Consider the following 16,398-nt stretch of genomic DNA (forward strand, 5'->3'; position numbering starts at 1 on the left):
AGGGAGGAAAATATTACGTCTCAACTCACTTTCTAGCTGATGAAGGATGCACATTTTCAACTTGGTCACTCTGGCTCCGAAAAGCATTAATGGAAAGACTGACAAAACTCAGGACACAGCAAATACAGAAAAGTTTAAGCTACTTAAAGCACCAACAGGATAGTCTCCTGCTATGTAATTAGTCTGCCTGAAATAAACAGGGACTATCAGAGACAGGCAAATTAAGAACAAACTCCCATCGCATCCTCTGCCATCAGCTCTGTTAGTAGTCATAATTAAAACTTTTCTACCTTCTTCAGCTGTGATCATCAATCCAGTATTCAGGAGCCCTCTTGGAAGACGCATTTCACAAGAGGCTCGAGGAGTCTGATCAAAAGTCCACATTCCCATGTAGACACCTTAGTTCCTTTAGTATATTAAGAATGAATTCTTGTATTTGTGGAAAAAAAATATAAAAATCTATGGGCACTTTTCAATTAAAGTCCTGAAATAGACCCTTTTAAATTTCACAAACAAAAACTTACTGTTTGGTTGGTGATCACGCATAATGTTAGTAACAGTTGGCTACCAAGGCTTTTTCCACTTGGCTGGCTTCCTCCAAAAAATACCAATTTACTAATTTTCTAAGCATTTTAATGTGACTATTTGAATTCAGAAATTTTTACTTCTCATTAACACTGAAACACTTTGCCTCAGAACACCTTTGTTTTGAACAAAGGCTGCTTATATAAAATTAACCTTGAAATAGAGCCATTTTGACCAAAGCTTGGTTTGACGTTATTGAGAAATCTTAAGTTTCCCAGGATTCTATATTATGAAGATTTCATATTTGCTAGATAAACAAGCCCTGCTGCAGGTAAAAGGCCCTAGGTTGGTTTCCAGGTTCTGGAGAACACTATCTGGCCACCACAGGGCTGAACACTCCCGCTTCATCCTCTGTGCTTTAGCGGTATTAATACTGGACACAGGAGCAAACCCCCTTTCTGTGTTCAGGTAGGAATTGAGAGAACTTTCCTACTGAATAACAAGTCAGGGGAATGGAAGAGGAAAAGCAGAGTCACCAAAATTAGCTTAAATAATTCTGTTGCTGTTTTTTCAGTAGGGCCGCAGTTACCTAGAGGTACCCACCTCTTCAAGGAACCAACAGCGATCTCTACTTCCTCCTCAAAATTCAAGTCTCTGCTTCTTCAAGGTAAAGAAGCCAAGTAGTTTAAAGTACATAGGGCAGTGGATTTTTAAAAATTACAAAGAATGACAACTTCAGTCAAACAGTTAATTTTGTGCAGTTGCAAGCCATTTAACATCAGTGGTTCTTCCAGGTAAGAGTCAGGATAGCACTGATCCAACAGCCCTTGAAAGGGCTCTTTTTCACAGTAAAAGAACAGCCTGGAGTATTTCAGGAAGAAAAAAAAAAAAGGACATTATATGATCTGAGCAAAGCTTCATAGGGTAATAATAAGATTTTCACCTCAAAAGAAATGCAGATGAAATGGAGTTCTACTCAGAAGCCTTTAATTTAATTTTTTTTTTTTAAAACAGGCTTAAAATATGCAAACGAAGAAAAAGTATGTGACTATTATAAATAACATAAATCAGATAGGCTTACACAGTAACACTACAAACACCCCAGTGGGGTAAGAATGCAGTACTAACAGCAACTATAAGCAATCATCAAGCAATCAAACCTGCCTAATTATAGGCAAAAATACTCATCCATCAAGCGTAGGCCTGCAATCGATGAAAAGGATTCAAGTCGGGCATGGCTCACCCTATCAATAAGATTTACAGAAGGGAGACTATTATTTTAACTATGTTCACATGAAGCTCCTCACCCTGCTTACAGTTAAAAATAAATACTTTATGTTTGTGTACAGTGCTCTTCAACAGAGGTCTCAACAACACTAAGTTTCTTACAAAACAATTCCTGCGAGGTAGGTTTATCATCATCCCCCTTTTACAAATGGAAATGCCCAGCGTCTCACAGCTATTTATATCAGGGCCAGGTCCCCTGACTCTGTACCAAACCTTTTCCACTAGGCAAGGCTCCTTTTTAGGTTAAACTATTGCATTCAAAAACGTTATTTTAAAACAACATATATGTTTAATATTACAATATAGCATTTTGTAATAAAACAAGAATACAGTATAGCTCATCTTCGAGGTACTGTTCCTCTCCCCGCCCCAACTCTTTTACCTGGATATAACCAAAATAATTATGGGCTAATGAAAAGAAGATATTTTTAAAAATATGCAGTCTAGCAGCAGATATGCAAGTGACTGGAAGTATTATGTTTCTGTTCATAAAGAACATTTGTGTTATTTCTCTAGTGCCAACTTATAGTGGGCACTAGGCCCATGCAAATTGTGTTATTTTAAGACGGTAAGCAATTGAATGTCTTCAGTTTTGCAGTTCAGTTTCTGTAACTCTAGTCAATCTCAGTAATTACTACAGATACCCTTCCCAAGCTTAGTATAATGTTAATCTAAACCCCCTTCCCCTACAAAGACTCTTAAAACACTTTTGAAGCTACACATTCAGCTCCCACATCCACCAAGTGAGAGTCCTGATTAAGACAAACACATGTGATTTCAGGTTTTAACAAATTTCCACTTTCAAGCGTTACAGTGAAGTGACTAACTCCTGTATTGGGACTGACAGAAGACAACTGAGACTTTGTTAAATTTGTTGGTAAAGTACAGTTGAGATCTGAAACAAAATAACCAATCCAGCTCCTCATGTAGGCTCCGTGACTCACCACTAATATATTGGCATCTAACATTTTAGAAGCTCCACTGTTATCAGAGCTAAGTTCTGCTTCACTGCAGTGGTTTGTCCAAGGGAAAACGAACTGTTCTGCAGATGTTCCTGAGCTTCTGCTTGCTGCACCATGCCCGTCGTCTTCCTTCTGTTCCAACTCAACAGCTAGCTGACACAGGAATTCAAAAAAATCCTTTGCACGTGCTCTTACCTGGAGAGAAAGGTCAGAAGGGTACATCGTGAAGAACGCGTGAGACTTCGGCTTTCAGTAATCTGAGATATAATTACTTCAGTTTAAACACAAACTTTTATCAGAGACAAGTCTCAGAAATCAACGGTAAAGTTACCGAGTGCTGTAAAAACTCCTCTGCCTTCTAAAGCCAAGGTTGAGAATAACTGCCATCATTCTTCTGCAAACCAGAGCTTCATGAGGAGTCAATCTCAGAATCATAGAATGGTTAGAACTGGAAGGGACCTTAAGGATCATTGAGTTCCAACCCTCCTGCCGTGGACAGGGAATCAATATTTCATTTCTAAAGAGATTCCCTACTTGGCAGCCACTGCAATCAGGTCAAGTAGTGTTTTTAGCCTGGAAAGTAACTACCTTTGCTTGGACTAAGCTCTCAATAAGACATTCCTAAGTACGCAAAAGCTGCGTCTGCACTCATGAAACAGCCTAGAAACTAGAGCACAAGGAAATAAATACCATACTTCATCCAGTGTTTCTCCTCCAGAAGGTGTGAATGAAGGACACTGCTGGCCAGCAGCCTTTGCCATAGCCTTGAGGTCAGTCAAGGGCCTTCCTTCTGCAACACCATATTTCTGTAAGAGGTGAGTTAGAAAAAGTGGCTTTAGCAAGACATATCACATCTCCAGTACTGCCTCCAATGCAAACATCTCTTAACAGCTTTGTTTTCTTTGATTCACAAGTGTAACGTGCAGGCTTAACTACCTTTGACATTTTATTCCAATACTGGGGGAGGAGTTATCTTTATATCTGCTATTTAAGTACATATATATGCGTGCTGGATAGAGAAATTCTTTAAGAGCAGCATCTCAGTTAAAGTACTGACATTCAAAACTTTACCTTCAGCCTGATAATTGCCTTGAGGTTTTTTTTCTACATTATGACACTCATTATCAGCATAAAAAATTCAAGTGTCTTTGTAACTGAGGTTACATTGCAAACACCTCTGTATGTAGCTGCTCACACGAGGATAAATACTTATTTTTCATTTGCAGAAAGACTACAGGGAATTATCTTTCACAAGTGAGAAACAAATACTTTCTCTACAGACCTCCAAAATCTCCACAACAGAGGAGTTGTCCATTTTAAAAATCAGAATTTCTGAAAAAAACCCAAAAAGAAATAGCCAAAAAATAGTCTACTATTAAAAATAAACAGTAAGGCTTTCCCCCATTTTTTCAGGGCATACATTATTGATGTGGACAGTGTTTTCAGAAAACAAAGCAAGCAAAAAAGATCTTGAGAACATATGCTAATGGACTCAGAGAACATGCAATTATCTCCAATTACATGCTTATTCCCGAGACCTCCAAATGCAAAGCCCATATGGGAAACAGTAGTCAGAGCACATATATACCAGATAGTTATTCTGGATCACTAGAAGTCCCATTATAAAATATAATATTTATTATCTGTAATGTATTTTACAAGATAGGTATAGTTGTACGTGCATTACCACTTTTGACCTTGAAGATCTTTCCAAAGCACAACTTTAACAGCAGTGAAACAGATTAATACTTCTCCCTTTGAAGATTAATACTTTGCTACCACTAACAGACGAAAAATATATTCAAGTGGAAAGCTTTGGTCTTTTCTTAAAACGTTCGAAGACAGTGAAAATGCCACAGTTATGATGAGTATTTTGAGAAAGTAACAGCTGATGCTATACTGTCAAACACTCAGTCACACACATTGCAGAAATCCAGATGTTGACAACTAGGATAGAGACACATACTCATTACTGAGGCTTTTTTGACTTCTGTGTCACTATCCATTTGCTGTGGGTATGCAATTAGCTGCCACAATAATTAATTAATTACATTCTTCAGAATTTAAATGTACCGAGACACATTTATTTCAGCTTCCCAATCTCTTTCTGTAAAGCAAAATATTGGCTATTTAAGAACAGTAAGAAAGACATGAAGAAATAAGTAGCCTGAAGCTGCTGAAAATGAAATCCTAATAATAAATATTTTTCCAGATTTCTCTCACGAAAGCAAGATATGAGAAAATAAAACTTTCTTAATAGAGTCAACAACATATGTTCTTTTATAGGACTTTGCTTGTTTTCATGCAATTCAAACTTAGCTCCAATTATCCAGAGTAGTAACTTACAACATGTGGACTGCAGACACCGTACTGGCATTTCTATACATCCACACAAATGCCATGAAAGGGGAAGAAGTGTAACAGAATCTTGAGAGTGTTCATTCTAAAATTCTATATAACAACCCGTAATATTTTCAAAAACACTGGGTGGTAAAGCAAGTAAAGAAACTGGGAGGTATTTAACTTGCTGGTTTCAGGGAAAGAACTGGAATTTCTCACAGAAAAAGGCGATCCAAATAGGAAGTGTTACAATCACGTTCTGCTCCTTAAACACTTATTTGTCTGCCTTTCCTTATGTACAATTCAGCTGACACTCTCAGTGACAGCATCATATTGACAGAAACAGCCAGTATCCGAGTTTACTCTGATCAAGACATACTTAAAAACAGACAGGAGCTACAATTATGCCAGTTGTCAGGCAGAGAGGCTGATCAGGAAAGTAGATTGTTCCATAGGCAGCAGAAAGCTTTCCCGTAGTCTTTGTGCAAACAAAAAGGCACAAACAGCTAAAAACCCAACAGTGAGTTGTGCCATCAGGCTAGAGAAGGTAGGCAGAGGGAGTATCTTTAACACTTTACATTTTGGGGTTAGAAAACAGAACTAAGCTTTTTATTACATTTAAGCTAATTCCCTCTACGTGTAAATCTTACCTCACTTAAATCATTACAGCATCACAGTTACAGCGCTAATCACTACATTTTGGCTTTGCCTCACAGTTCTGCAAACAATTTACAGTACCTGATGTGAAGAGTTCAGTTTTCAGCAACTGAAAACACATCAAACAGTGCTCTCCACTCTCAGATCTACCATTTAATAAGCCAACATATCCATCAGCAGTAGGTTACATTTCCAAATTGTTCAGTGTTCAAAATTAAAACAAATTCTTTCGGCACTTACTCTCTCTCGAAGTCTGGCATCATACTTGATTTCCAAATCTTTGCAAAACTTATTTTTTCCTAGAATTGTGGCAGCAGTCTAAAAAGTGAATACAGAGTCACGTCAATGAGCTGTTCTCTCATGGGATGGCTAGACCATCTCACAACACCACAGCCAATGTGAGTCGCATCAGTAGTACCCAACGGCCCAAACAAAGAAGATAAAGTCTTTCAGCTAATAGCATCCATCCAAATTTGATCTATGGCCTTTGCCAGGCCATGAAAGGCAGAAAAGCTGCTATCTTCTGAAAGTTCTTTCACAATTCTAAGTCCAGAACCGTTGAAGACACTGGCAGTGTGCCATCCCACTTCTGGTTTTGTAGCCTTTCCTTAAGTATAATTCAGCTGACGCTCTCAGTGACAGCATCATATTGACAGAAACAGCCAGTATCCGAGTTTACTCTGATCAAGACATACTTAAAAACAGACAGGAGCTACAATTATGCCAGTTGTCAGGCAGAGAGGCTGATCAGGAAAGTAGATTGTTCCATAGGCAGCAGAAAGCTTTCCCGTAGTCTTTGTGCAAACAAAAAGGCACAAACAGCTAAAAACCCAACAGTGAGTTGTGCCATCAGGCTAGAGAAGGTAGGCAGAGGGAGTATCTTTAACACTTTACATTATGGGGTTAGAAAACAGAACTAAGCTTTTTATTACATTTAAGATAATTCCCTCTATGTGTAAATCTTACCTCACTTAAATCATTACAGCATCACAGTTACAGCGCTAATCACTACATTTTGGCTTTGCCTCACAGTTCTGCAAACAATTTACAGTACCTGATGTGAAGAGTTCAGTTTTCAGCAACTGAAAACACATCAAACAGTGCTCTCCACTCTCAGATCTACCATTTAATAAGCCAACATATCCATCAGCAGTAGGTTACATTTCCAAATTGTTCAGTGTTCAAAATTAAAACAAATTCTTTCGGCACTTACTCTCTCTCGAAGTCTTGCATCATACTTGATTTCCAAATCTTTGCAAAACTTATTTTTTCCTAGAATTGTGGCAGCAGTCTAAAAAGTGAATACAGAGTCACGTCAATGAGCTGTTCTCTCATGGGATGGCTAGACCATCTCACAACACCACAGCCAATGTGAGTCGCATCAGTAGTACCCAACGGCCCAAACAAAGAAGATAAAGTCTTTCAGCTAATAGCATCCATCCAAATTTGATATATGGCCTTTGCCAGGCCATGAAAAGCAGAAAAGCTGCTGTCTTCTGAAAGTTCTTTTACAATTCTAAGTCCAGAACCGTTGAAGACACTTAGCACTCCTGAAAACAAGACATACAGCAGCAGGATAAAAATCACATCTCTTGAGTACACCACAACTCCCAACTCAAACCATGCTGAAGCATTCTTCACACATAGTGCATGGGTCAGACTCACAAGCAGTATGTACCTAAAAACTGATCATCAATTAATCCAACTGGGAAAAAAAGGCATCTAACAAATGAAATTACCTTTTGGTAAGTGGCTACTTAATGCACACCTCAGAAATCAAACATTCTTGAAGCAGTTAAGAGGCAGAGGAGGGCGTTTGCTGGCAACATACTGAAGTGTGAGCCTGGATGTTGTAAGGGAGAAACAGACTGGACAATACACTTTGGGGGGGCAGGGGCAATATCTAGCTTATTGTATACACCTGCCTTCTGACTGCATGGCCGAAAGAGAGGGAAAATCCAAAGGGCTTTAGTTTGCTTTTAACAATAGTCTGGATGTCTTGAGTTTTGTGCTATGTATCTTTTTTTGATTCCAAGGAAGCATGTGATTTTGGGGGTGCAGGGAGGGCAATACAACTGGATCAAGAGGAAATTCTCATACCACTTTGGAAAAAAAATTATTGCCTAATACAGGCTCTAGTGTGTTGGATATTATACAGCCATCTGGCTGCTACAGCCCCTAGTGGGAACTAAAGGACAGCTACTCTGCTCCTGCTCTTCTACACACCAAAGTGTGAAGGCTGTACCAGGTTCCTGTACAGTTTTGACTGGTAATAACAGTCTTGTGCAAATGTCCACAACCAACTGAATTGACATTCAGAAAACTTATTTTGAAAAGACTCCTTGGATTTTGGCAAATAATAAGCAGCCTTGTTGCATTAACAAGATTTGATGACCTATTTAATGTATTGCTTAGGAAAGGCAACTTTAAATTTCTGTCAGAGTAGTATAAAAATTCAGACAGAGTTGAACCAATTTCCCTGTATATATGAGGAGCATAGTATGATTATATCCTGAAATTCCTCCAGGACTGATACCTCGTTCAGTATGTAGAACAGACAACAAAGCACTAACTCCTACCCTGAAGCGTAAGAAAAAAACCAAAGCTTCATTTACTGTGTTGAAACCAAAATCTGCTCTGACTGAGATTAACTTCCTCACACCATTCCTACATCATCCACTACTAGAACAGCAGGGTGCTTCAGAAAGGTTACAACTTTATACACAGAAAAGACTCTAAGATTTTTTTTTTTCCTCATTCTTCTCAGGGCCCAGCCTGTCCCAGTCCTGAATCCATCTTCACTAGTGCAGAGTTTTTGTCCCAATGACATAAGCATCTCACAGCGGGCTCCGCAGTCCCCTGCAGACTTTGGTGTTATGCTCTGTTAAACTTACAAGCCCTATGGAGTTATGCACTGTTCACACCACATCCCAGTCTGCTCAACTGGTCTTTTTTTATTTTCACATTGCGGGTCTGCCTGCTCTCTACACTGCAACTTTCTGGGGATAGTCTTTGACCCTCCCTCCTAGGCTTACGGCTCAGACAGGCTGCCCTGCAAAGCCTTGCTCTGCAACTTGATCTCCTTCTATGACAAGATAACCAGATTATTGGACGAGGGAAAGGCTGTTGATATTGTATACCTGGATTTTCAAAAAGCATTTGACACTGTCCCCCATACAAATCTGCTGGAAAAAACTGGCTTCACACGGCCTGGACGAGCATACGATCTGTTGGATCAAGCACTGGCTGACTGGAAGGTCCCAAAGAGTGGTGCTCAATGGATTCAAATCCAGCTGGTGGCCGGTCACTAGTGGTGTGCCTCAGGGCTCAGTGCTGGGACCATTTCTATTTAACGTCTTTATTGACGATCTCGATAAGGACATAGGGTGTATCATCAGCAAGTTTGCAGATGATACCAAGTTAAGCAGGAGTGTTGACTCCCAGGAGAAAAGGGAAGCCCTACAGAGGGACCTAGATAGATTGGATCACTGGGCCAAGATCAATGGCATGAGTTTCAACAAGGGCAAGTGCCAAGTCCTGCACTTGGGCCACAACAACCCCCTGCAGCGCTACAGGCTGGGGGAAGTGTGGCTGGAGCTGCCTGGAGGAAAAGGACTTGGGGGTTCTAATCAACAAGCGGCTGAATATGAGCCGGCCGTGTGCCCAGGGGGGCAAGAAAGCCAATGGCATCCTGGCTTGTATCAAAAATAGTGTGACCAGCAGAAGTAGGGAGGTGATTATGCCCCTGTACTCGGCACTGGTGAGGCCACACCTCGAGTGTTGTGTCCAGTTTTGGGCACCTCAATACAGGAGAGATATTGAGGTGCTGGAGCGAGTGCAGAGGAGGGCAACGAAACTAGTGAAGGGCCTGGAGAACAAATCATATGAGGAGCGGCTGAAGGAGCTGGGGCTGTTCAGTATGAGGAAGAGGAGGCTGAGGGGAGACCTCATCACTCTCTACAGCTACTTGAAAGGACACTGTAGAGAGGTTGGGGCTGGTCTCTTCTCGCAGGTAATTAGTGACAGAACGAGAGGGAACGGCTTCAAGCTCCAACAGGGTGGGTTTAGACTGAACATTAGGAAGGAATTCTTCACAGAAAGAGTGGTCGGGCATTGGAACAGGCTGCCCAGGGAGGGGGGGGAGTCCCCATCCCTGGATGTGTTTAAGGGCCGTTTAGATGCGGTACTGAGGGATATGGTGTAGGGGAGGACTTTGTAGAGTAGGGGAGATGGTTGGACTTGATGATCCCAAGGGTCTCTTCCAACCTCAATGATTCTATGATTCTATGATTTCCTATACATCCCCATTTTGCATCTCCTTTAGCTCTGGGAATTCCTGCCCAGCTATTACAGCTCTCTTTGCACACATTCCTGTCTTCTCCTATCCTGTTCAGGCTTGAATGTTCATTGTCAGCCACGGGCAGTAGCCAAGAACCACTGGACTCCTGGTTCCAGTAACCAGTACGTGTCCTGACTACAGCTGAGGTGGGAAGCACTGCAAGGAAAAATAAAGTTTACCATTAACAGTTTCTCTAAAACCCATTTTTTCCTCTTTTGCAAGCGAACTTGTACATTCCTCTCGTACTTGAGCTATGAAGTGATAGCATAGTAAAGGACACTTCTTCATAGATTTGCAGCTGCCAAAAAAAAAAGGGAGTTCCAAGCAAATGGAAACTGCAGCTTTACACCTTTGGAAATGCTTCCACAAAGTCTGGATAGCTTGTCAAACAAACGGCAAAACACATTTCCTTTATGCAAAGGACAAGTTCAAGTCTGTCTTCTACATTATGAGAGTGCAAATGCTTCTCATGGAAAAGACCGTCTCTAATATAAGGAAAAAAATTACCAACCTCACTCTTAAGTGGCTGAGGATTCAAAAACAATTCCCCTAAGGCAGGCACAGAACACAGACAGTTTTATGAACATTATAAAGCACTATTGTTTTTAAATGTAATCACCACCATTCGCATACTTAAAGGAAGTGACTTGCCAGGGCAGTTACTATGCATTTAAAAAATATCTAATTATTGCACTCCTCCCTCCCTCTTCAGTTTCTTTTCTGCCTAAGTGGTGCTGCTAGAAGTGTTTATGGAAACATCCTGCAAAACTGATGATCAATGTTGATGACTTATGCTTGAAGAGAAAAAGGGGATTTCTGCTACGTTTTGCTGATCTGGTTTACAGCAAGGCTTCACAGACTTTTGTAGCAGGACAACAGAACAAAAACCAAGCAGCCACCAGGGCTATCAAGAATAGCTTAGTAGTTTCAATCACATGAAGTCTACGCATCTCCTGAAATCACAGCATCAGTAACAGAAGAAAAAATTAAAGGCAGGGCTTCCACAGGAGACATGAGGTTCCTAGAACAGGTGATCTATGCCTCTTCCTTTAAAAGTTCCATTACCCTAATTTTTTGAGTATTTTGTAATCTTGCACCCAAAATCACATGTAACCCTAGTCAGCAAAGGACGTTTTTCCTCTTTAATTAGCCTATTAAAACAGTGCATCGAAGTGAGAGGCATGATATTATGTTCCTGCCAAAATCCAACCTCTCTGCATATTTAATGATTCTTGTACTGACTTCACAGCACAACTTGATCCTGTCTGTATCATAGAATCACAGAATGGTTAGAGTTGGAAGGGACCTTAAAGATCATCAAGTTCCAACCCCCCTGCCCCCAACCCCACCAAACCAGGTTTCTCAAAACCCCACCCAGCCTGGCCTTGAACACTTCCAGGGATGGGTATGACCTGCATTCCTCAGAAAAACACAGCACACTGCCACAATGCGCAAGACAGTACAACAATATCACAGCAAATCTGTTTTGTTTCTTCAAAGAAACACTGACTTCAGTCAGTGTTACCTCTAAGTCCCTTTAACAAGAACCTATGCACATATAAAATAATAGCAAAACCGTAATAATAACACCACATGACATCCTGCAAAGCAAGGTGGCCTTCATCACTTAACTAAGCTATTTTCACTGAAATTTCCTTACTCATAGAGACCTTCTTGAAATCTACACAACTCAAACTGCAGTTTCCAAGTCCATCAAAATAGCTTTTGGGCTCTCCATCACTGTATTATTTTTGCATCATCAATAGCAATTAAATGCCAAATTCTGAAGCTAATATTTATATTCCTCAAGAAGTACTTGCCTGCTTTGCTCGAAGAAGGTCACTTGAAAAGACATGAGTAAACTTTACATTACTGAGAAATAAACCAGCAGCATCTGCTTGTCTGAAACCAGTTGCCGAGAGCGGCTCATCCACTCCTTGACCTACAAAATAAAAACCCATCAACGTTAAGACATGCAAATTTTAGATCATTAAGCAGCAGAACAAGCATGGCAGCAATAAAGAACCTGCTCAGTCATAATAAAATGCTTCTCCTTCAGTAAAGTCAACCCTTAGTAAAATCTGCTGTTCTTCTGATCTTCCCTAAGATCTCAGTCACACAAATTGTATGGAAAAAGGTAGTACAGGCTAGGAAGACAGAAGAATCATTATTGATTATATTTATAGTAATGTATATATATAACAAATGTAAACATAAAAAAAAGAGGTCTACATTTTCTAAACGTGAGTAGTCATTTCAAATCACTTGTCCTTTTTAGAATGGTCACTAGTAGGTTTCCTGCAAGAGGAATCCCACAACTGAAACTCTATAAACAATGTTGTTGGTCGCAAATAAGGAATAAGACAATACAACTAAGATACTGTTGTTGATACTAAAATACATATATGGAAAAAACATGCACATCAGGAGAGTCAAGTCCTGACAACTATCAAAATGCCTGCTCCTCCCCATTCCCTAATGCTGACAATGCCTTGAAGAAATGAGGCAATTAGAGGGGATTCTGTGTAATGCGGAAAGCAGCACACGCTCTTTGCCAAAGACACAGTTTCACAAGAATTTTACAGTTGATGTAACCAACAATCTGTTGTCGTCCTTTCCTCTCCCCTACTCCCCCTTGCACACTGACGCTAATGCTCATGCAGCTGCAGAGAGAGCATGCTGATGGAACAAACCTAGCTGAAAAGCAGCAACCCTTCCAAAAATTGTTGTCAGACAGAGTGGGCTGTGAAACTAACTGGCCACAGAGCTCTAGGACAGGGTTAGGAGAACCAGCACTTTGGTAACCCAACTCAAATGAAGTAGGTGTGCTCCTGTCACAGCTCCAAGAGCCTGCAGGAGAACCAGGAACAGTGGCAGAGGGACAAACCTGTGACAAATTGCTATGTCCCTACTCGTAGCACCTATTTCACTTTTGTAGGAAGTCAAAGCAGAGAGCGTGCAATTCTAATCAGATCCAAAACAAGGACAAAAACAATCTTCACCAAGCAAATACACAATCATCATATGCTTCCAATTGCAAAAGACAGAAAAATAGTCCAGAACTTGAGTTCTAAGCACCTTGTCTATAATTCAGCCATGCGAGACGTCAGGCCCCACCATGCTCTTACAGGTTTTACACCTCTCGAAACACAAGGCAATGTTCACTTTCTACACTGGAGAGGGGAGAGGAACCTACTGCATGTCATTTGACACAGAGGGTGAGGAATTTAAAAGACATCATCGGTACTTTTAAGAACATAACCCAGGGGAATATTCGTTAATCACTTTGTTATGAACACAAAGCCATGCTGCAAGAACTGTAAACTGCAATGTCAAAACAGAGGTAGGAAAATCTGGAAGTACGATGCTTTCTCACAGCACGTTGAATTGTCTAAAGTTTATTTATTCAGAGTACAACCCCACTAGGTTCCTTGTAGCGGTGAGCCTCAGTCTTACAACAGACACCCAAGCAGCTCAGCATTTTCAGTTCTAGGCATACAAGTCAGCAGCCACTAAGGAGAAGTCTGGTTTTAAATGTTTTGTCTAAAGACTGCCTCTTTAGAAAGAGCTGGGATTGAACATTTGAGCTTTTAAACAATCTTTATTTTTCACTCTTCCTTGCTCTACCAGCGGCTTTTTTAGCAAGTGACATATTACCTTCTTAAGACAATAACCTCCTTTAAGACATGACCTTTATTCATCCTTCTGCAGCTCCTCACCAGTTCCGTTGTACAAATGCACACCTGGCTGGTTCTTCACAAGAGCTGCAGCTCCCACTTCTCATCTTTTCCCATACTTCATCCTACTGAGATTTAACACGGTGCTATGGGACACTCTCACATCCTTAATAACAGGTACTGCTATCGCTTTATTTGATTACATGTAACTTTTACCCCCCTGTTTAAAAAAAAGGAATTATTCTAATACTCCTGTTGATACCAGAAATCCATGACTATTTGTGGAGACCAACTTGGAATCTTCATAGTTCTCTAAAAGCTATCAAGCTAACACCCTGGCTTACAAATAAAGTCTCTTAAGGGTTACAATATTATTCTGTAATAATACTTCACAATTCAACAGTTGGTTGCTGTCAGTTACAGGATTTCTTGTTGCACAGGGAGGAATAATTTTTCATCTCTAACAAGCTAGTAGAATAACGGATACTAACCTTGCAGTATCTTGTCTTTGTTGTATCTTGTTTCTCCACTGAAAGAGATTATAAACAACAAAAAAAAAAAATTCTTGACTCATAATAGTTTCAGTGAATGTTCAAAACCAGTATTATATTAGATACCAATAGGAGACAGCAGAATATGAAAAATGAGGTAAGAGTACAGCACGGCCTCTTGTCAAAAAGATGTATTTGAAGACTTTCTAATAAACCAAAACCAATTTCAGTGGGTCAAATGCAGTCAATATTTATAGGACAAACCTATGTGGAACAAGAGGAAGTAATTTATTAAATTTGTGGTAAATGCATTATAATTTATCTATTACAACACCACCTCCATGCTGGAGAGAGAGAAGAGATAGGAAGACTCCGGAGACCTCCTAGGAAACGCATGTGCTAGTCAATTGGACGTCTGTGCTTTAAAGGGAAGGCAATTCAAAAGATCATCAAAGACACCAGCAGAGCAGACTGTGCACCTTGAAGCAACACAGCATTAAAAAGCTAGAGCTGTAGAAAAACTAGGAGAACAAACATCACCTTCTCCAGGAACTGGAATATCCTATCTTGAAAACTGTAATTGTTGGCACATCAAGAGAAGAGCAACTAATACCCTGCACAGATTTATTCAGGAGGGAAAAATCTAACAACTAAACTTGACACGAACAAAGTTAAGCACGGTGACTTTGTTGAGACTCCTCAACTGACTAAAATGTCCCGGGCTTAGATTTTTGTAGTACTATGGTGTGTTGCTTAGTTTTTATACAGAGTGCTATCAACACTTCTGGGCAGACATCCTTAAGATGAGCCCCTGATAGCAGGTGGTCAGTACTTTTAAGAGAAAACAGTGTACTGTAGTATGCTTTGACCTCCCTCCTGCAGAGGGTGCAACAATTTAATTCTTCAAGTTCTTCCCGCTTCCTGACAGCTCCTTCCAGCCTCTCCAGGAAAATGCAGCAGGCTGGATGAACTCCACCCTGCTGGTCATCAGTTGGAGGTGAGGGGAGAGCAGAATGTGTGGTTTTCCAAGTGGTGCTAAGATAGCACAGCATCTGCAAGCACACTCTAAGGGATGAACTCCCATCCATTAGCTGGTGGATGATCTGGGACCTTCCCGAGTGTCTGCAACAGCACCACCTGAAGATTTCAAGTTCAACAAATGGTTTCAGGCTCACGTTTTCCAGCTGATGCAAAAGCAAGGCTGCAACTGGAGCACCAAGTTGGCACAGCCAGGTCTTTAAGGGAAGTCGAGATTAACTCTTAACAGGAGGAAAATCAGGAGGAAAAAAAAAAAAAAATTTTGCAAGCGAACTTGTACATTCCTCTCGTACTTGAGCTATGAAGTGATAGCATAGTAAAGGACACTTCTTCATAGATTTGCAGCTGCCAAAAAAAAAAGGGAGTTCCAAGCAAATGGAAACTGCAGCTTTACACCTTTGGAAATGCTTCCACAAAGTCTGGATAGCTTGTCAAACAAACGGCAAAACACATTTCCTTTATGCAAAGGACAAGTTCAAGTCTGTCTTCTACATTATGAGAGTGCAAATGCTTCTCATGGAAAAGACCGTCTCTAATATAAGGAAAAAAATTACCAACCTCACTCTTAAGTGGCTGAGGATTCAAAAACAATTCCCCTAAGGCAGGCACAGAACACAGACAGTTTTATGAACATTATAAAGCACTATTGTTTTTAAATGTAATCACCACCATTCGCATACTTAAAGGAAGTGACTTGCCAGGGCAGTTACTATGCATTTAAAAAATATCTAATTATTGCACTCCTCCCTCCCTCTTCAGTTTCTTTTCTGCCTAAGTGGTGCTGCTAGAAGTGTTTATGGAAACATCCTGCAAAACTGATGATCAATGTTGATGACTTATGCTTGAAGAGAAAAAGGGGATTTCTGCTACGTTTTGCTGATCTGGTTTACAGCAAGGCTTCACAGACTTTTGTAGCAGGACAACAGAACAAAAACCAAGCAGCCACCAGGGCTATCAAGAATAGCTTAGTAGTTTCAATCACATGAAGTCTACGCATCTCCTGAAATCACAGCATCAGTAACAGAAGAAAAAATTAAAGGCAGGGCTTCCACAGGAGACATGAGGTTCCTAGAACAGGTGAT

At 40.4% G+C, this 16,398-nt stretch overlaps 1 protein-coding gene across 1 annotated transcript; it reads right to left on the bottom strand.

Annotated features, from left to right (window-relative positions):
- Positions 1-1,490: 1,490 nt before the first annotated feature.
- Positions 1,491-14,621, bottom strand: TIGAR (TP53 induced glycolysis regulatory phosphatase). The gene is made up of 6 exons (XM_014959824.1): positions 14,608-14,621; positions 14,279-14,316; positions 11,931-12,052; positions 6,985-7,062; positions 3,470-3,580; positions 1,491-2,969 (listed from the first exon to the last, which is right to left on the bottom strand). Exons 1-6 carry the CDS (start codon positions 14,619-14,621, stop codon positions 2,511-2,513), a joined length of 822 nt encoding a protein of 273 aa, XP_014815310.1. The 3' UTR covers positions 1,491-2,510.
- Between the last annotated feature and the right edge of the window lie 1,777 nt (positions 14,622-16,398).

This window comes from Calidris pugnax, unplaced genomic scaffold, assembly GCF_001431845.1.
Source record: "Calidris pugnax isolate Ruff unplaced genomic scaffold, ASM143184v1 scaffold373, whole genome shotgun sequence".
NCBI lineage: Eukaryota > Metazoa > Chordata > Aves > Charadriiformes > Scolopacidae > Calidris > Calidris pugnax.

Excerpts from the sequence above, each read along its gene's own strand:
- TIGAR (XM_014959824.1), bottom strand. Across the intron at positions 12,053-14,278 it reads CAAAGACAAGATACTGCAAG|GTCAAGGAGTGGATGAGCCG; the intron begins GTTAGTATCCGT and ends TTTATTTTGTAG. Across the intron at positions 3,581-6,984 it reads ATGCAAGACTTCGAGAGAGA|AAATATGGTGTTGCAGAAGG; the intron begins GTAAGTGCCGAA and ends CACCTCTTACAG.